This window comes from Squalius cephalus, assembly GCF_949319135.1.
Source record: "Squalius cephalus genome assembly, chromosome: 17".
NCBI classification, from domain to species: domain Eukaryota; kingdom Metazoa; phylum Chordata; class Actinopteri; order Cypriniformes; family Leuciscidae; genus Squalius; species Squalius cephalus.
Window position 1 is genome coordinate 19,937,595 of NC_137138.1, and position 19,882 is coordinate 19,957,476.

At 38.2% G+C, this 19,882-nt stretch overlaps 3 protein-coding genes across 3 annotated transcripts in view; 1 reads left to right on the plus strand and 2 right to left on the minus strand.

Moving 5' to 3' along the window:
• Positions 1–1,741: 1,741 nt before the first annotated feature.
• fam53c (family with sequence similarity 53 member C) lies at positions 1,742–10,442 on the minus strand. Its single transcript, XM_079847269.1, has 5 exons — positions 10,126–10,442; positions 5,444–5,649; positions 5,246–5,303; positions 2,967–3,811; positions 1,742–2,082 (listed from the first exon to the last, which is right to left on the minus strand). The coding sequence occupies exons 3-5, from the start codon at positions 5,250–5,252 to the stop codon at positions 1,810–1,812; spliced, it is 1,125 nt and encodes a 374-aa protein (XP_079703395.1). The 5' UTR covers positions 5,253–5,303; positions 5,444–5,649; positions 10,126–10,442; the 3' UTR covers positions 1,742–1,809.
• Positions 10,443–11,797: 1,355 nt separating this feature from the next.
• slbp2 (stem-loop binding protein 2) lies at positions 11,798–14,040 on the minus strand. The gene is made up of 8 exons (XM_079848083.1): positions 13,941–14,040; positions 13,721–13,849; positions 13,531–13,599; positions 13,341–13,424; positions 13,093–13,239; positions 12,798–12,965; positions 12,581–12,728; positions 11,798–12,387 (listed from the first exon to the last, which is right to left on the minus strand). Exons 1-8 carry the CDS (start codon positions 13,988–13,990, stop codon positions 12,211–12,213), a joined length of 972 nt encoding a protein of 323 aa, XP_079704209.1. The 5' UTR covers positions 13,991–14,040; the 3' UTR covers positions 11,798–12,210.
• A 121-nt stretch (positions 14,041–14,161) lies between these two features.
• The window catches only part of zmat2 (zinc finger, matrin-type 2), a 7,528-nt gene continuing 1,807 nt past the window's right edge, over positions 14,162–19,882 (plus strand). The window contains exons 1-5 of the mRNA XM_079848084.1: positions 14,162–14,351; positions 14,549–14,625; positions 15,071–15,161; positions 15,439–15,562; positions 19,665–19,738. Coding sequence (XP_079704210.1) covers positions 14,608–14,625; positions 15,071–15,161; positions 15,439–15,562; positions 19,665–19,738 — 307 coding nt within the window. The 5' untranslated portion in view covers positions 14,162–14,351; positions 14,549–14,607. The remainder of the gene's footprint in view (positions 14,352–14,548; positions 14,626–15,070; positions 15,162–15,438; positions 15,563–19,664; positions 19,739–19,882) is intronic.

The following is a 19,882-nucleotide window of genomic DNA, read 5'->3' on the forward strand; positions in this document are numbered from 1 at the left end:
GATAAAGATATAATTCTAAAAATCGTTCTCCATATTAAAGAATAACAGAGTTCACATCACACCACAACTATAACGATAAAGATATGAGGAACGATATCGTTGGGATCACTTTCAGAACGATTTTTTTCCAGCTGTCGAACGATAAAACACTGACAGCCAATCAGAATCCACTCTAATTTAAAGGTCTCGCGCATTTAAAATGGATCTGGATCATCCGAGCGCGCGCGTGCTTAGAATAAAAAGACCGTTATCGGTCGTTGGTGTGGACGCATATATAGTTATCTTTATCGTTATCTTCATAGTTATCGTGCTTGGTGTGAACGGGCCTTATTAGGACTGTACAGTTTTGCCATATGGACATTACTTTAAAAGTCATCTCTGATAACAGATTACTCTTAATTGTACCGTATAAAAATGCATTTTCTGTAAAGCGGCTTTGAAACAATGTGTATTGTAAAAAGCGCTATACAAATAAATGTGAATTGAATTGAAAAATATGTGATGGAAAACTAAGAATAACTGAGTTACAGTTAAAGACTTACAAACCGTCCACTACAAGAAAAGCGTTTCAACTTGCATGCCATACAACATACCTCAGTGGGAAATTTAAATGGTAAATGGACTGCATTCATATAGCGCTTTCACAGACCTATGGCCACCAAAGCGCTTTACATAGCCTCACATTCACCCATTCACTCACTCATTCATACACCGACGGCGGTGTATGATTTACCATCATCAAATTTACCATCAAAAGGCATGTGATATTCCATTTTATAACATCCAGGAGATTGCAGAGTAATAAATTATTTTAACTCAGTTGCATGTATTTTGCCATTCATTAAATATGAGGGAAACTCATTTGGGTTAGTATGTCAACTCGCCATAATTTCAAATAAACTTTATTTTTACATAAACCGAGTCTGAATTGATCACACATACAATAAAAAAAATCTCTAAATGACAGAAATAGCCTGTCTCCAACCTTCAAGCTACCATCTTTACACAACTTATTTGAACAAATACTCGCTGTACAATACAGTATAACAATGTGCCTTCAGAATACAGTGGTTGCTTTCATTGTTTCTTTCTAAATGTCCCAAATACAGTGCATTAATAAATGTATACACATTTCAGTTTTAGAGGAATGCATTGTACAGATAAAAAAAGAGAGTCTGCAGAAAAAAAAACGAAGAAAAAAAAACAGAACAACAGCTACAGTACACAATTAATTTCCTTGAGGAATCTTTTGATTAAGAGGAAGAAAAAAAACAGGCATCTTAAGGCTTATGTTGAATTAGATGGACCTTCGTCAGGAAGTATAAAGGTCTGCAGAGTAAATACTGCTATGTCATACTGCCCTTTTAAATTTCAACCGAACAAAACACTGATATTTATAACCGTCATCCAAGAAAGTCTATTCTTACTATCAAAACAAGTCGAGAGGAAAGACAAAAAAAAAAAAAGAAAGAAGCGGGAAGCTGTTCGCCTCCGGTTCCATTTCTGTCAGTTTGAAGATGACTTCTAAGAGGACGTCCGATACACATAAAACCTTTTTGAAATATTTGCATCCTTCAGACTGTCTCAGCAACTCATTCTGGAATGTACAATGTTGATGGGTCAGCGTCTGTGACTGCCTGCATATGATAGTAGTCGGCATGTCTTCATTAATGGGCGTCTACGCCTGCGCGCCTCGTGCGAGGGCAGCAGGGTTCCTGAGAGGCCTGCCAGTGTAAGGTAGCAGGTGGTGCAGAGCTGAATGCTGGCGGTGGAGGTGAGGGGGGGGGGGAGATCTTCCCCAGATAACTTTCAGTTCTCCTCAATGAGGGTGATATCTAGTTCAGTACAATCCCTTTCAAACACGCTAGTTTGTCCTCCGTCGCGCTCTTCAGGGTCCTCCTCCTCTCTCTCCTCCTCCTCGTCACTTTCACTTAACGGCCCGATACTTGTCCTACCCAGGCCTTCAGCTGGTGAACATGAGCCTCTGAAGTCTCCAAAAAAGGGCTCAAGGCCCATACAGACATCGCCTCCACAGGCCAATCTGCCACGTTCCATATAACTAAGAGGGTCTGTGCTTCGAGTCTGAAAATGAAGGGATAGTAGTTTAGTTTAGTGACGAAAAAACATGGGTGTAATTTCTAAGATTGCCCACGCAACTTTTTGGGACACAATCGTATATTTCAAGAGTTTTAGGTGCCATGCACAGATGCCACGTGTCGTTTCTGCTGTGAACTGAATTAACTCATTACGTTCGTGTTAAGCTACTTTAGCTAGCACACATTTTTTAATAAGGATTACTAGGCATATGTTACAGCACCTAATTAATATTCATAAGTCAAGCTGACAAGGGTTATACGTTTTTTAAACTAAACAATTTGTCAGTTGAAGTTAGACATTTGGGTAACACTTTACAGTAAGGTTCATTAGTTCACATTAGTTAACTACCTTAGTTAACATGAACTAAGAATGAACAATACTTCTACAGCATTAACTCATCTAAGTTAATATTAATTTCAACATTTACTAATACATTATTAAAATCAAAGGTTGTATTTGTACATTATTAATGCACTGCGAACTAACATGAACAAACAATGAACAGCTGTATTTTTATGAACTAATATTAACAAAGATTAATAAATACTGTAACAAATGTATTGCTCATTGTTAGTTCATTAATACATTAACTAATGTTAACTAATGAACCTTATTGTAAAGTGTTACAGACATTTGTTTTGAGGGGGATCATTATTATTATTAAATTTGTAAGGTCAAGAGCTTGTGAACAGGAATTGAATCAAATCAAATAGAACCAAGAAATCTGTATCAATACCTAGCCCTACTTTACACGCTATTTGATGTCACATTTTGAAATGTCTTTATCGTCCAGTCGACTGCCTCCTTTTCCTCCTCCTTCCTCCTGATATTTTTAGTAACAGTAGCTGTAGTAACTAGCAAACGCATACCTGAGTCATTTTGGCGAAGTCTAGCACAGGCCGTGCGCATGGTCTGTCCGGGTCCCTCCGGCGTTTTAGGCCAGGTTTGAGCAGGAGAAGGTCGCAGGGCTGAGAATGGCACCGTGGAAGTTGAGGAGGAAGAGCACGGCGCACCGAAGACGGAGTGCTGCAGGCGGACGAGGGCGAGGCCGGCACCGCCGGAGGGTGAGACGTGATTTGCGGGGGCACCGGAGGTGGCGGCAGGAACTGGGCGGCAGCTTCTCGGATGAGGACGGGAGAGAGGGAAAAGCGCCTCTGTGGCGGAGGCGGCGGGTGGAGCGGCGAGGGAGAGGAGGAGCATGAGGATGGCGAGGGGAAGAAGCAGCAGCAGGCGCCGCCTCCGGCAACGTCACTCGGGTCCCAGGGGAAAGTCCACGGCAGTGGGGAATCTGGGGAGAGGGCCAGACTGAAAAAGGTGGGGCTGGAAGAAGAATGCAGCGAGGAGTTTAGCGAGGAGCTGGGGGCACGCAGTGGACACGGCCCCCCCGCGCCCCCTCCACTGTGGCATCGGCGGTTCACTGGTGTCCAGACCTTGGAGGCGCTCGGCCGCCAGGTGTACCGGCAGCGTGAAAGGTCCTCTGGTACAGACAGCGAACGACAGTGGCGTTTGGGGGGTGGCGGGGGGGGAGGGGGAGGCCCGGGAAAAGACAGGTCCGTCACAGAGGTGCTAGGGGCGAGCGGACGGTTCAGGGCATCCCCCTCCGGCAGGTGGCTTTCTGGAGGACCCAGGGGCACGGGGCCGGGGGGGAAGCTGGAGCTGAGCACCCCCTGCAGGCTGGCCTTCGAAGGAGGGCAGAGCTGCCAGTAACTGCTCTCTGAAAGAGGTCGGACAGAGTTGCACGAGTTAATACCCTTCTGTGCTCCTCAGCATCAATTGTGGGGAGCATGTGACATGATTTGGAAGACATTACATATTGGTGCTATGACAAAGTCTTTATAGGGTGCAGCAGACATATTTCTGTAGCCCCAAAACCCAGAAATGAGTTAGCATTTTAGCACTTCTGGTTCCATCGTCCTGAAGTGAATTGGTTTTTTGAATGTCTGAAATAAGCTCAAGACACATATGTTCTACAAAATAAAATACATCAGCCAATTTAGCCAATAAGCCAATTGCTAATAAGTGGCTAAAAATGGCACTACAGAGGTTGTTGGGCTCATTAACATCATTACATCGAACGGGTAAACTCATTTACTTACTAGTCCGCTTTTACGGCCTCATTGTGTTTATGGCCCTGTTTACACCTGGTATTTAAGATGCGTTTTCGTCATTCAGATCACAAGTGGACGACACTAAATACAGGTGTTAACGGGGTCTAAAACGTTTTGAGCTTGTCCACTTTGGACCACTTCCGAGGCAGTTGAAAACGCATCTGACCGGATTGCTTTCGTAGTGTAAACGCTCATGTGGTCACTCACGTTCGAACAGCCACAAAAGAGCCTACTCTCCACCTACTCGTAAACATTATGGGAAGCGCACTAGCCAGACGGGATTTTTAAATTTGTCGGCTGAAGGAAAACTTACCAAGCATAATGTTCTCTCACCATTCCTGATTTCTAACACTCACTCACAGTGTTCGGCGTGGTTTTGCGGCTGTCAGAGCAAAAACGAAAGTTACTGCTCTCAATATGAAGAGTTCAGATGCAAAAGCCTCTCAGTGCCATCTGAAATTTTCTTCTAAAATTAGCATTTTTATCAAGCTCGTATATTTAGGTTCAGTAATTTCACTTTAATGACAATTAATAGGTCATTTTCATTGCTATTTAAGTGAAATAACTGAACATAAACATACAAGCTTGATAAAAATGATCATTCTAGAAGAAAATTTCATATGGCACTTAGAGGCTTTTCCATCTGAACTCTTCATATGTTTTTTTAAGTTGTCTCCGGGCGCGTTCATATGTAAATTAGATCGAAAGATCTGAAAACGGATTAAAACACCAGGTGTAAACGGGTTTGTGTCTCCCTCGTCTACTTGTGATCCGATCGAACAAAACGCATCTTAAAACCAGGTGTAAACAGGGCATTATAAGTGTGCTCTTGAAAACTATTCTAACTCAAACTTGTTTTTTCAAATAAAGAATAAAATAAAGTGTTTTTAAATCAAATAAAGGGGGGGGGGGGGGTTACGTTTGTTATGTTCACTTAAAACTCAGAATAACCAAGAAACTCTGCACTTCAAATTAAGGAGCTATTTAAAGTGATAGATCAATGCTCCAGATACTCAAGAGAGGTCAGATAAGTTACATACCAGGCATCAATCCATCTGTGGGCCGGCTGGTTTCGGGGCTCTGACGATGAAGTAGAGACTGAAAGACGAAAAAGAAAAGATTAATTGCATTGCATGAACAGACAGATATTCTGGAGAGCTTGACTGAGCCTACTACACATCTTAAATGGTAAAGTGAATTATATAATACTGTGCTGAGATCTAAAACACAAGTTTTACCAGTTTGCTGTCCAGTGGTCGGTGCTGATGCTGGGACAACGTTGTTGATTAACATTTAACGAAACCATGGCATGGCAAATTGGAGGAGGAAGGAAAGGTGGGGAAAGAGGCTGAAGTACACTAAATAAAACTGAAGCACTGTCCACCAAACATCCAGGACACGCTGCTCGCTCGGTCTCACTCAGGAACCATGATGACGTCCTCACCTGGGGCACAGAAGTCAAAAAAATAATTAGATATTTAATAAATTTTATTATTTTGCTATCTTGCTAAAAAAATAACATACAATATTATTCATTTTGTTAAAAATATTCATATTTTAGTTCTTCACTACCATTTCCTCTTACCCTTTAAAGTTATTTGGTCTTTCTTTTGGACTCTTCAGATGTTTTTGAATTACAGTATGTTGTCTGGATCTGACTCAATGAACTGATTCCTCATGATTATGACCCCTTTAAATAAATGTATCTGAACGCTAAATGACACATTTGGTTGTTGCTTGTACATCAAGATATTAGATAAGAGATACACTGTGTCCGAAATCGAATACTTTCCTACTATATAATAAGCGAAAAACAGTACACGAACAGAGTAGTATGTCCGAATGCATAGCATTCGATAAACAGTAGACGAAAAGTCCCCAGATTACCTACTACTACTTCCGGTGAGATGCGACCCAACTGCTGGTAAGGTCATGTGACAGTAACAACATGGCGGATGTAGTAAGTCCGAATTTCATTTCGGTAAGTTTAAATTCAATTTAGGAAATGTAGTGCCTACTCAGACAGTATGCAATTTCAGACCCTGCAATGGTCTCTGTCCTGCTCGTGTCCCACATCCCTCTCAAAGCACAGAGCAGCATATAGGACAAGACATATATCTTTGTGGAGATATATAAAACAAATGTTTTTTTCATGTAATATTTAACATTCTTATGTTATTTAGGTTACCATTATTTACTGATATTTATTTCAATGTGTTACAGGCTGTAATGTGTTGTTTCACTGAAAGAATTGCTCAAATAAACACGAAACTGATGTTTAAGCCTCATTTATTATTATGTTTTATTATTTCAAAATGAATTTAAGTTAGGTCAATATATATATATATACCACCAGTAGTTAGTCCATTACCACCATGGTGGTAAAAAACTGCCACCATCTCAGCCCTAAGGACAATACAAAATGGTGGAACATGAAAAACGGTTAAAAGTTTATGGTAAATGTTCCAGAATAGCAGGGTCTCCCAGTCTCTTGAGTTACTTAGCTGCGGAAAGTGTAAAGAATATTACAATTAGCAAAACTACAAAATATTCCTGATCTACTCTGAATGAAAATGCTTTTAAATTTCTTGTCCCATTCAAATTTGTGAAGTCTACAGTTGAGCTCACATGTAAAACTTCTCGAAAATCCTTGATAAGAGCTCTTCCCGTTTAACAAAACTTTGCAAAAGTACGCATAGAATTTTTTGTTTTATTTTTTGTTTTATTTCCGAGTCTTTCCCTGGCTAAATATATTTCGCCATCTCCTTTCTAAAAAAAATATTAAACACACTATGAGTCTGGTATAAAATGGGGGGAAAAACTATCATTTTACCTCCATTACTTTCATAGTACAAACAATCCTCTTTATAAAGCAGGTACTGTATGAGCCATCTTCATTTACTATGCATTGCCTACAGCGCACATATAAAATTCCCTTTGATTAATAAGTCCTTAATACTAAATTGCTGACATCACACTTTTACACTGAAACAAACCAGGAATTTCAGGTGACTGACTTGCAAGTACCTACAAAACAACACTGGAAAATATGCTCGCAAAAGAAATTACACAAAAAATTTTTTGTTGAGTTTTTTCCTTCAGATTCCTATAAACTAAAATACCGGCTTTATAGGGCAAATATTATATTTTTAATGGCAGCCATGCTAATCTATTTGAGACACTAACACGAACAGAATATGACCAAATTTGAATCAATATTTGGATATTCTTGTGCTAAACTTATATTTCTCTTTTGATGTATTGTCAGATTATATTTTAATAAGACAAAAGTGATTGAAGTTCTCGCTTTCCAAGCTCCGCTAAGGACTGTAACCCTGCAGGGCACCGGCCCAGTCTGCTAGTGGTCTCCCATTACAGCACACATGAATAGCGGCTGCTTGGTGACAGGTGTCTGGGAAAGCTGCACAGTCAAGGATCCGGCTGTTCCGCTGGCCTGATGCCACTGTGGGAACTCCTACCAACACATCCTTCCCTTTCTGTGCTCACTGGCACACCAAGCACTAAAAACACATCGTCCGACATGACTGATGTATAGGTACTAGTCTAGTGCTTGTTATTAATAAGTATGGCTGGGTAAAAAAAATATACAGATTACTTCATTTTAATCGATTTTCGTTTTCTCGATTTTGCTGTTTTCAGTTGACGAATGAACAGAACATTGTAGAGCACATCCCATCCAGTAACTCACGATAAGCTTTGTTACTTTTGATATAAAACAAAGTGTCAGATTTCGAATACTCTCCATTTTATTACGAAATGTAAAAAATAGAGACCGTTTTGGCGTTGTTTAATGTGCACTGACAGATCGCTGTTGCCGCCTCAGATCAAGCGAAGCGGCAGCGCACGTGAAATGATCATCTCTTCTGCTTTACTACTAGTTACAGCACAAAATAAACATGACTGAACATAAGAAGACATGTTAAAAGATACAGTACAGCTTACCGAAATCTGTATCATGTCTCGTGTAATCGCTCAATCAGTACTTCAACCGACAACCACCGAAAGACGTCAATAAATTGTAACAATATATCACGTAATGTTATATTTACCTCAGAAAAGCCATTCAATGACCATAAACTCCTTAGTCAGGTAAAAAAAAAAAAAAACTGGAGGGTTTTTTACTGTTCTTCAGTAGCCTATTTATTGTATGTTTGAATAAAATTTGTCAAGTTGTTATGACAGCCACAATGTAAATGTTTATATTTCAAAAAACTAATTGTAGTGTGTAATTCCTGTAATTTAAGTGTTTATATACAAATCAGTTAATAATAACCTTCAATATGAATGTAGTCCCTACCAACTGTATCCCTGTATAGTTTACAGCACGACTCACGAGTTGAGTTTTTTCATTGAGAAAATTTGCCATGTACTGTATATCCAAATTAATCGATATCAATTTCAATTGGAATCAAATCGCAAGCTTGTGAATTGAATCGAATCGTGAAGTTTGTCAATACCCAACCCGATTAATAAGTCCCAAATACTTTTAAAACTGGGGTCCAGGGCCCCTTGCAAGGGAGTGCTAGGGGGTCTGTGAAAAAGTGTAAACAAAAACAGTGTAATATTTTTTAAATAAATTAATAATATTTTTTATTTATATAGCGCCTTTCCAACACCCAAGGTCGCTTTACACCAATTACAAGGTTAGGGAAAATTTGTATTAATTAAAATGAATAAATAAATAAATAAATAACTCTTCCAGTACAGTACTATACTGAGTAGAAAACCAAATTAATATAATTTAAATATTTTCCAAATAATATTTTAAACATATTTAAAGTATTCATTTTCACAGTATAAAAATTTTTAAATTTAGGATGGGGGTTCCTCCCACAGGACGATCGTATATAGGGTCCATGCATCTGAAATAATAAAAACCTCTGATTTAGATAGTGAGGTAGGAACAGAATAATTCACAGATGCTGATTTAAGTGAAGAAACGTCGCTAGTAATGACGTTTCATGGCGGTCACGAGAATATTCGGGTTCGGTTCCGCCGTTGCCTTGGTAACGCGCTGAGCGGTCGCGGCTGATGATGGAGGGGGAGGGGGAGCCTGCCTGTCATCTCCATTATAAGCACATTAAGCGTGACATGTAGCACAACATATCCTTCGTCTACGATTCAAATAATCTGAAGAAATAAAAGATATGTGTGTGTCTGCATATATATACACACATATTTCACGATCGCATCGCCATTAACAAAACAGAATAAAATCGCGCTGAAGGTCGGGCTAGGCCACTGGGTTACATTACTGAAGCGCGAGCGTGAGGTTTGCACGGGACATTAGCCAAGTTTAGCCATTCTGAGCATGTATACACATTAAGAGTATATTGATTTTTGCGCGCCGAAGGCAAGCGAATGAATTGAGACTATAAATATGCATCGGTCGACATTAGGAAACAGAAAGCGTTTTCATATCGCGTGAACCGGTTGTAACATTACTCTATTTGCTTGATTTTGCTGCTTATGCAAGCGTATAACACACGAAACCCTAAAACTCCAATTCTATATTTTACATTTTATAAAACGCCATTCATTGCATGATGATTAAAAATAACAGGCTGCATGTCAAGCCAATCAGGAACAGGCGACCCGGGCTATAGTAGCTAACGCGGAGCTGTAAACAGGCCTATTACAGAAATAAAGCTATAGAATGTCTTCCCGTTTCATAGGGGTCGGTTCTGTTCGCAAATCTGCAAAAGCGAATTACTGCATCCCTGCCATGTGCTGCAGATTTGTTTACACGCGTTTATGAAATGCAATTCTGCCCCACGAGCCAATTTCTAGATGTTAAGCCATGCACAATGAGCCCGACTGCAGCAAAACTACATATTTATATGAAGAATGCAACATTTAAACGAGGATGCACTGATGATTTTCGACGATAATGGCTTACCTTGAGTCAACCGAGAGTGGTCGATAAAACCCCAGGCCTTGTATGTTGCTCGCAACCGAGAGATTCAGGCGATTCGGTACAAGAAGCTAAAGCAGGTCGGCTTGCTGTCTAATACAAACCGTCCTCGCTTTGGCCTGGAAATATCTCTGTATACAATTGTCGACTGCTCGGTTCACCAAAAACATATCGTTAAAATAACATATGCTGGGTCATAAGCGAAGACCGATAGAGATGATTTAAAGGATCGTGTAAAATTGTGGATAGGTCTGCAATTGCACGCTTGGTCGATACAGACTGTCTTCTCAATGTCGCCCACTAGGGAAAAATAAGTGCGTCCCTTCTATGGAGGAATTTGTAAATAACATTCAGGGCATATTCGGTCTCGGGTTTATCAAACGCCTGCAAGGACCTACATGAGAACTAGTAAAAGGGAGCAAATGTTATCAGATAAATAAATGGACGATATAAAGCTGTGAAGTGTCAGACAATACAGTACAGTGACTCTCTTGGACTGAACCGATCCTGAGAATAATACGACTCTCAGAATCATGGGAATTGTAGTGAACTCTATAAAGGGATATTCATTATTTTTAGTAATTCCCCATCTAATTTAGTGCTTATTTTCAGGAAGGATATATGCAATAGCCTATATATTTATCCTGAAAATAAACTCTAAATGAAATCAGATTATTCACTAGGTAAAATGGCAAACAAAGCAATCGCCTGAAGTGTTTGACTAACATTTCTCCACATTCTAATAACTTCGTACTAACATACCCAATCTATAAACTTGCATTGCTCATGTAATTGAGCTTAATAAAGAAGTACAATTATATGAGTGAGGATACTTTAACAGATGAGATTAAAATTCACCCAAAAATGAAAATTGTCATTAGTTGATCCAAACCTGTACAGTTCTGTTAAACACAAAAGATATTTTGAAGAATATTGGTAACCAGACAGTTGATGGACCTCACTGACTTCCATAGAGAGAGAAAGAGAGAGAAACTATGGAAGTCAATGGCTAGTCAACTGGTTACCAACATTCTTCAAAATATCTTTTGTGTTTAACAGAAGAAAGAAACTCATACAGGTTTGAAATAACATGAGGATGAGTAAATGACAATTACATTTTTTGAATGCATCATCCCTTTAAGGGGCTGTTTACACGACAGTTTTCAACTAAAAACATATGCGTTTTAGCTATTAATTTACACGACAACAGCGTTTTGGGGGCTTGGGAAGAAAAAGAAAAAAGCTAACTTTTGAAAACACGTTTCAAAGTGCAAGTTTTCGTAACCAATCCTGTTATTGTCCGTGTAAACTACAAAAACTTGAATTTGTGAACACTGTGACAGTCTATAGCTGCGTAGTGTTTCTTTACAAATTGACATTGTCAACTACCAGCCTGGCATGCATAATACAGTATTAAGGGTACATTTGTTGTGTAAATGGATAAAGCATAACTACTATTCCAAGAGGGTAATTAAACTTCCAAACAACGGGAACATTGTGCAGAACACATTAAAAATGGTCTGTATTTGACAACTGTAAACTCGTCCATCAAATCTGATTGGAATGTTCCAGGATCAACAATGATGAACTTGGTGAAAAGGTTTGCTGCAGATAAACAGCCATTGATACACCAATAGATAGCACAACTAGTTAGTAACATATGGAGAGTCAGCTATAGCCAGTCCACATCTTTATTAGTTTTGCTCATAGAGGTCCACACAAAAATAAGAAATAAAACTTCGAAACTTCCTGTTTTTAGAAAAACAGTGACGTGACAAACAGGAGGGAAATGTAGTGTCAAAAACAAAACAAATAGAACCAGTGCTTTTGAAGGACACGATAAAATAAAATAAATTAGAAAGTGAGGAACAGTAGCAATAACAGGTACTTGGAAGTGTACAACATTTAAACATTCATCTGCAGAGGATGTCTTGATTGCAAAATACATAGTGCACAACATTCTGAACTAGGAGACGGTGATCCTAACGTGTAATTCTAACATCTAACACTGCTGGTAGAACAAGCTTTGCACCTGATCTGTGCAGACCATTCACATCATTTGAGGAGACATTACGTATATCTCCAGAAAGGCTCTTCTTGCAGCAAGGGCGCCTGGTTTCGGTTGTGGTCAGTCTCGAGGAGAAATCGCAACCATCCTAGGACGTTTTCCTGTGCTGTTAGGTGACTACTAAAGGTATAGCCCAATCCAAGCTGAGAGGTTTGGTTCTGGTGGCATGGGACTCCAATCTGGACAGAAGAATCCCAATTAGCACTGAAACCATCTGTACTACACAAGAAATTACACTGGCTCTTCAAACAATAAATGCTTTAACTTCTTAAATTTGCGAAGAAGTGCAGTGTATTAAACACAGAAGACATTTACACAAAACTGGATAGAGTATTCCACTTCAAATACAGCCATTTAATATTTAGGTCTGACCTGAGAAGCATTAGAAGGCAGCCAAGTATCATCAGTTGAGAACTCAGAAGGTTGGGAAATAATGGAGTCGGTTGCCATTTCCCACTGTGCGCTCTCCTTTTCGCTGGCTTCACACAGCTCTGTATTCATCTTCTCAAGCAAGCTCTGCCTAAGAGCGTAAAAACATGCAAATTAATAGAATCCAATTAAAAAATAAAAATAACTTTAAAACACTTACAATTGATCAACAGGGTCTTGTCCTTCCATGTTTTTCTGGGAGGCAGATGGTGGGTCCCATGTATGAAGCGCTCGCCGCCAGAGCCGGACTTGCATATCCCAAGATCTGCGACTATATTTGCGGTATTTGTTTGGAGTGGAAGGGTGGATCCCAGGGACACGCAGACGCCTGAACATTGAGGAGATATAATACCCAGAAAGCTTAGTTACTCTTTCTCTACAATCAGGAGAACATCCAACAAGACAAATGGAAGTGAACGATTGTTTGCAGCTTAATAACTTTCACCAATTCTCACTTTGGAACCTGCTGCTCATAGTTCTGGTAGCCACAGGTATTCTTTCCATACTGAATCTGTTTTTGTCTGCGCTTTAAAACTGCCTCATTAGTCTCAAAATGTGATGGGTCAGCATTGTGGGGGCACCACTGTACCCCTGATGGTGACCTATAAAAATGAGTTTTAGTCATTTAATTGGCTGGAACAAGAAGGCCAAATAAATACTTATTTTTATTATTTACTTATACACCAAGAGACATTTCCCAGACCTCTTGATCCCATCTATGTCTTCGGTTCCAACAGCAACACTAGCTGTAGACATCCTCAGGATGCACCGCTCAAGGATAGAGGACCTGAATAGGGAAGAAATGCCATGCTTGTACGAGACATTTAGAAGTTAAGACAAAACTTCCACCCTAAAACATCCTCTACACAACCAAAAACAACTTAATAACAGACCTGCGAGGCTTCTGAACAGCAGAAGTCTTTTCTCCATTATGTGAAGCTGACTGTGGGGTTTTAGAGCAGCTGGGAGGTGGGGGGGGGGGGGATCCACAGTTCACAAGACAGCATTATCAAGTTTGCAATTTGTAGCAAAAACATAAGAGAACAATTGCCACATCACTCCTCAATCCACAGAGATATTTACCTGACAAGACTATCATACACTGTACTGCAGCCTGGTAGAAGCCAAGGTTCTGGGCTACATGGAAGAGTGTGTGTTTTAGTCTTGAAGTCTTGGGCAACGTCTGTTGGCCATAAGTGAAGGGGCAGACCTCTAAAACAGAAAACAAAAGACACAGCGTCCCTACACACTACAGTAACACAGCATTATATAAAATGAACAAGCAGAATTTTTGATAACATACAACCGCGACTCAAAGGGGCTTTGAAGAAGGCTTTCTATGCGTGTTGTCATGATTTTGGCTACAGCCACACAACACGTTGCGTTTGAGAAAGCTTTTTATCAGCGACAGGTGTATCGGGGGCGGGGCTTTACAAATGAGACAGGTAAGGCCAGTAATCATTAAAAAATAATCACAATAAATTATTCATGATAAAATAATGTAATAACGTAAGGAAATTATCGCGTTTTTATTATGAAAATGCCTAGTGTAGGCTACACAGTTTGGTCGTTCCCACGGAGAAAGTTGTCAGTTTCTCTATTTAAATCTTGGTAACAACAACAACAACAACGAGCTATCGACAAAGTTCAGCTCTTTGCAAAAAAAATTCAGTTAATTTAACTTCTACAATTTTTGTTGCGGCATGAATATGGAGTAAGTTGTCAGAATGGAACCAGCCTATTTTAGGCTTTTCAGTTAAATGTAAACAGTAAATCAACTATGAAACATAAAACACTTTAAACGTAACAAAAGTCGTGTTTAGCCAACGACTATTGTATTGTAAAAAAATAAAATAAAAATAAAAAACATAAAACACGTCAGTGACAACAGTTTGATCACTTTTGAAATAGATGAGCAACAGCACTAGTTTACGACAGCCACGCACTCTTTACGACATCACGGTAGCAAAATGGCGTCTGGCAGTGGGGTAAGAAATTTGCTAACACTTGTTTTGATTTCTTTCTTTGTTTAGAATTGCAATCTATCCGCTTAGAATTGCAATCTATCCGCGTTATTTTGACATAATTTATGGCCGAATTCAGTTCTTAAATTCATATCTTTTAAAGTGTAGAACGTTTCTTATCGTAGTAGTTGGACGATCAAAACTAACATATCCGTCACGGCAGATGGTTTTGTTTGGTCATATAATACAAGAGCGAAAGCAGAGATGTATTTTAATTATGAGACGCTTTGGAATCTAACATCTCTAGTATTATTGGCCGACAGTCTTGTTAAACTGTCAATATTGTCGTATGTTTTTCTTTAATTAATGTTCGATCATGTTCACAGGCTGTTCTATGCAGTTGAATGAATAGAGCTGATTTGATTCACTTATTTAACACGTTTATAATATCTTCTGCTTGTTTTTGTAGTCTAAGAATGATTTTCGACGCAAATGGGACAAAGATGAATATGAACAGCTGGCCCAGAGACGAATCACGGAAGAGAGAGAGAAAAAAGATGGTAAGCAAATATAACGTTGTAACCTTTCAGTATTTATTCAGTAAATTCAGGTTAATTGGGACACTTTTTCCAAGTCATCTCAATGGCAAAAAGTGTCCTAATAAACCCTGAATTCACCCTACATCAAGTGTGTGTTTTTTTTCAAGAGAGTCGAGTACAGGGTCAAATAAACCCAGATACTGAAATATTAACTTTATGATTTAACCTAAATATTTAATCCAATGAAATAGTTTATGGCAGTATTTCCTATTTCATACATTTCATCTTCATTCTCCAGGCAAGCCTGTGCCCCCCGTCAAACGGGAGCTTCTCCGCCACAGAGATTATAAAGTGGATCTGGAGTCAAAACTGGGGAAGACTATCGTCATCACTAAGACCACACCTCAGGCTGAGATGGGAGGGTGTGTATCTGCTGTACAATTGACTGTAGTATGATGATGTAAATATGAGTTCATGAAAGAGTGATCACTGGCTATGTTTCCATCCAATGTTGTGAATTTAACTTGTGCACAAAATGGGAATATTGCCTAAAACATTTGCGCATAAAGCACAGTTTTGATTCCATGTTTTGAAGAGGACGAAATCGTCACTTATTGGCAAATCGGTGCAAAATATTTGTAATAAAAATAAAAGTTGCTGCAGTCGGCGAAGCCAATGTGGCACTTTTTTTTTGTATGGCATAAATTACCTGCGCAGATGAAATGCAATAAACGCTGTCATTTGGTCTTGCATTCGGATGCCTGGTGTTTGGGAATGCAATCATCCGAGACGCTTCTGGGAGGTGATTATACCCAACCATTTTGATTCTCAGGCATTTCAGAATGATCAAACCAACATTTGAGAGACCATGCAATGAAATCGTTCTGCTTTTTAGTCCAGTTATCCAATCACTTACTCTGTTGAGGCAAAGTCACGTGAATTCTTTGTTGCACATCAAGGGATTTATTTGGTAAATGTGTTTCCGTCGGAGTTTACGATCATGTACGGTAAATATCCATCACAATTGAGTGCACAAGTTTTTGCACATCTTGATGTTTCCGTGCAGCTTTTTTATGCAATGGAATGTTTTGCTTTTTTGAGGGTGGTTGATGGAAACATAGCTAGTGCTTAGAGATGCACCGAGACTAAATTTCTCCGCCCGTACCGACAGCCGATTAATGTCGGCTGATGCCGATACCGAAATCTCTCCCAAATAATGCTGAAAACTATACAGGAAACCCTCTCATTTAATACACTATAATATTAGAGGTTAAAATTAACAACAGAGCTATTATATTCAACTACTATTTATTTCCAGATATAATATTCTTTCTAGATATAATACTAGATATCTAGTTTTTCTAGATATAATTTGTATTAAACTGGAAGAAAAGATGCTGCTGCTTGAACTGAGGCGTTACAGCAATCTGTCACGTCACATTTAAGAGCGTCAACTTAAATTTTGTGATAAAATGTACATAATTTGAAATCTGAGACTTTTTCTTATCAGAAGTAACAGTGCACAAAGCTTTTTTGGATGGGAGGCGCTACAAATAATCTTTGAAATAGGGGGGGGGGGAACTGGCAACCCTTGCTTGAACTATGGGTGTTTCATAGGGTAAAATAAAGCCTGCATTAAAGTTGCTATTTTTTAACTGTTAAAGTGTTGTTGTCGCGTTAACTTGCCCTAAAATAAGCGTGAGAAATTTCCTTCACACACACTATGAGTTGCAGTCTGACACGTTTTACCGCACCATTTTGATTGACAGAATATAATCGGCCTTGATCACAGGCTGTTTTTAGAGAAAATAATAGCTTTAATCGGGCGATACATCTCTAGTGCTGTTGAAACAGGTTGCCCAGAAAGTTGTTTCATTGGCTGCCTGTATATCAGCTCATTATGCTATTTCTGTTACTGTATGTTACGCCCCATCTAGGGTAAAGGACTTAACATGAAAAAACAAAAATGCGGTTTCTTTTATGGAAAAGTGAATGCAACAATATTTGAGTTTTAACAGGTTTATGATACAATGGGATTTTACCTCAGGAGCCGACAAAGCCAAAATAACAAACAAAAACAACTAGTTTGGGATATACCTCTTACTGCCCTAATCCACAAAAGAAAAGAAAATACAATTACTTCCCTAACTCCCTAATCCAAAACAGGCACACAAAAAATCAAACTAAAAGGTGGCGTCGGTCTCCCTACCTCCCAAATTACTATGTACAATATATATATATACACAAGTATAAGTGCTAACAGAGAAATGCAAGGGTAATCTGTACTCAAGGTCGTTAAACTGGCGGTAGTCAATATCACAAGTATAGCCCTTCACCGGAAACAAATGAACAACTTATCTTTCAATCAAACACTCCAAAGATAAACACTCTCAACAGTCTTAACACTCTAGCAGTAGTTAACAAAGTCAGGCAAGCAAAACACAGCATGTGAGCAAAAAAGTCTAATGAAGCAGAAACAAAGGAGGCATTTATACACGTCCAGGTGTCAGCTGATCAATCAGGGCGTGGCGCCAATCAGACTGCAGGAACCAATCCGGTCTTCTTCCTGGATAAAAACCAACACCTCCCGCAACAGCATAAAAACACAAACAGACCAAAAGGGACGTAACCGTAATAGTGCATTAGTGCCAGGAAGTATTTTTTCCATTCATTTCTTCCATAGGATTTCAAAAAAGTCTTTGTTAAAGAGTTATAAGCCAAGCCAACCAGCTTCGAGGAGAATCATAACATTACAAACTTTAATTTGAAGCAAAAAGGATTTAAAAACCGAACAAAAATACAAAAGTACAAGACTGTGTACTTGATGGCTTTAGTGAGGGAAAGAACTACAATCCCATGAAGCATTGCAAACTGCATGATCGAATTAAAAATGGAGAAATATAAAATTACGCATTTGAAAAAGTTGATTATATGTATAAACAATATATTTTAAGATTATTGCAAAATATGCATGTATAGTGAAATATTTAAGTGTTTTGAGAGTGTGGGGAGACCGACTCCATTACGTTACGGCTAAAGAGATCTTTTGGCACGTTTTGCTTGTTTCGACTCTCTGATTGGTGAAATGTTCTGTACAGCATTATGGGTAATGTAGTTTTTCACCACGAATTCTGCTATTAAACACAATTATTTTAAAATTAAGTTGAAATAATGGGGGCTGACAACTTCAACAGAAGCAATTAACAACCTCATAGCTCACAGTAGGGCTGTCTTTAGAGCTGTATATTTTTTCATTAAAAATCTATTTCCCTATGGAGAAAATGAATGGAGTTTTTGCTTCTGGAACTTTTCTGTTGTATCTTTGTGTCAATTAACCCTTTACCTGTCACCCCCCTTTTTGAGAATGTACATTAAAATGCACTATTTAAGCTTAAATGGTTGTAATTCAAGAATGCTTTGGAGTATAGACCTAAGTTTGGTCTTGTTTTAAAGGGAAAAAATAGCAGATTATCACTGAAGTGAAATCACTTCAAAAAATTAAAGTATGAAAAAGTTATGGAAGTTTAAATTTACATTAAATCAAATATAATTTATTTAATATTTTTCTTTTATATAAAATATATATTTTACAAAATGTTTTACAAAAAAATTACTATAAAATCAAAGCCATATATCTAACCAAGTTGTGTTCCAAATTTGAAGTTGATATCACAAAAATTGAAGTTCCCATGAGATTTTGTTTAGGCGTATTACCAAAAATAGCCACCGGGTGCCATTGAATTCCATTGAATTTAACTGTATGCATTCTACCATAAAAAATTAATAAATTTCTGTCCAAATATCATTTCTGTCACAAAATATGGAACCTTGAGACTCAGACCTTTCTGACAATATGTGTTTTGTCAAGATTAGAAAATATTTTGATCATAAATTATGAAACATGACGACGCCCAAAAGGGGAGGAGCCTGATAAAATAATTTAGAGTACCGTTTCTATGGTAACACAATGTCCAATTTCAAAACAGTTTTCACAGGATGAATTCTGAGATCATAAGCTTTCAAATGATACCTAATTTATGATAACTACTAAAATATGTGATGTAATAAAAAAGGAAATAAAAAAGATAATATTATATTTTAGAGGATAATATGTATATTATACTTTTTAGAGGATAATATTATTTTATATATATTTTTTGTGACAAATACTAGATTAAATGTTTTATTATGAACTTTTAGCATGAAAACCAAAGTTTCAATTATTAAAAGTGTGTGCGTTGACTTTTTGTGACAAACGCCAGAAACGCCTGTTATGATGTAGATTTTTTGAGGTGCGCTCTTGTCATAAATTCATCTATTTCTGTTCCTGCATAAATTGTAACAAAAAACAGTGCTGAAATATCTATTAAGGAGTCTTAGACCTTTCCAACAATATATAGTTTGTCATGATTAAATTAGGATTTAATTGTAATATAGTGAAGTAAATTTAGGTTGCCCGTATACGGGCAGGTGACAGTTAAGGGGTTAATAATATTTGTTAACATGTCTTTTTCTCTCTCTCAGGTACTACTGCAATGTCTGTGATTGTGTAGTAAAAGATTCCATAAACTTCTTAGATCATATTAATGGTAAAAAACGTAAGTATTGAGGTCTTTATTCTTTTCTTGTTTTTTTGTTTTTTTTTTACAACATTTTCACTGAATGCAATATGTAAATTCCTATTTATACATTTGTACCTGTACAATATTTAATTGAATATTTATACTATCTGTACATACTGT

Bases quoted from the DNA above. Each gene is read 5' to 3' on its own strand.
- fam53c (XM_079847269.1), bottom strand. The intron at 2,083-2,966 runs GTATGCGTTTGC...CTTCATTTTCAG, and splicing joins ACTTCGCCAAAATGACTCAG to ACTCGAAGCACAGACCCTCT.
- slbp2 (XM_079848083.1), bottom strand. From the start codon at position 13,990: ATGACAACACGCATAGAAAGCCTTCTTCAAAGCCCCTTTGAGTCGCGG. The intron at 13,425-13,530 runs GTCTGTTATTAA...TTCCCTATTCAG, and splicing joins GCTGTTCAGAAGCCTCGCAG to GTCCTCTATCCTTGAGCGGT. The intron at 12,388-12,580 runs GTCAGACCTAAA...TCTTCTGTCCAG, and splicing joins TGCCTTCTAATGCTTCTCAG to ATTGGAGTCCCATGCCACCA.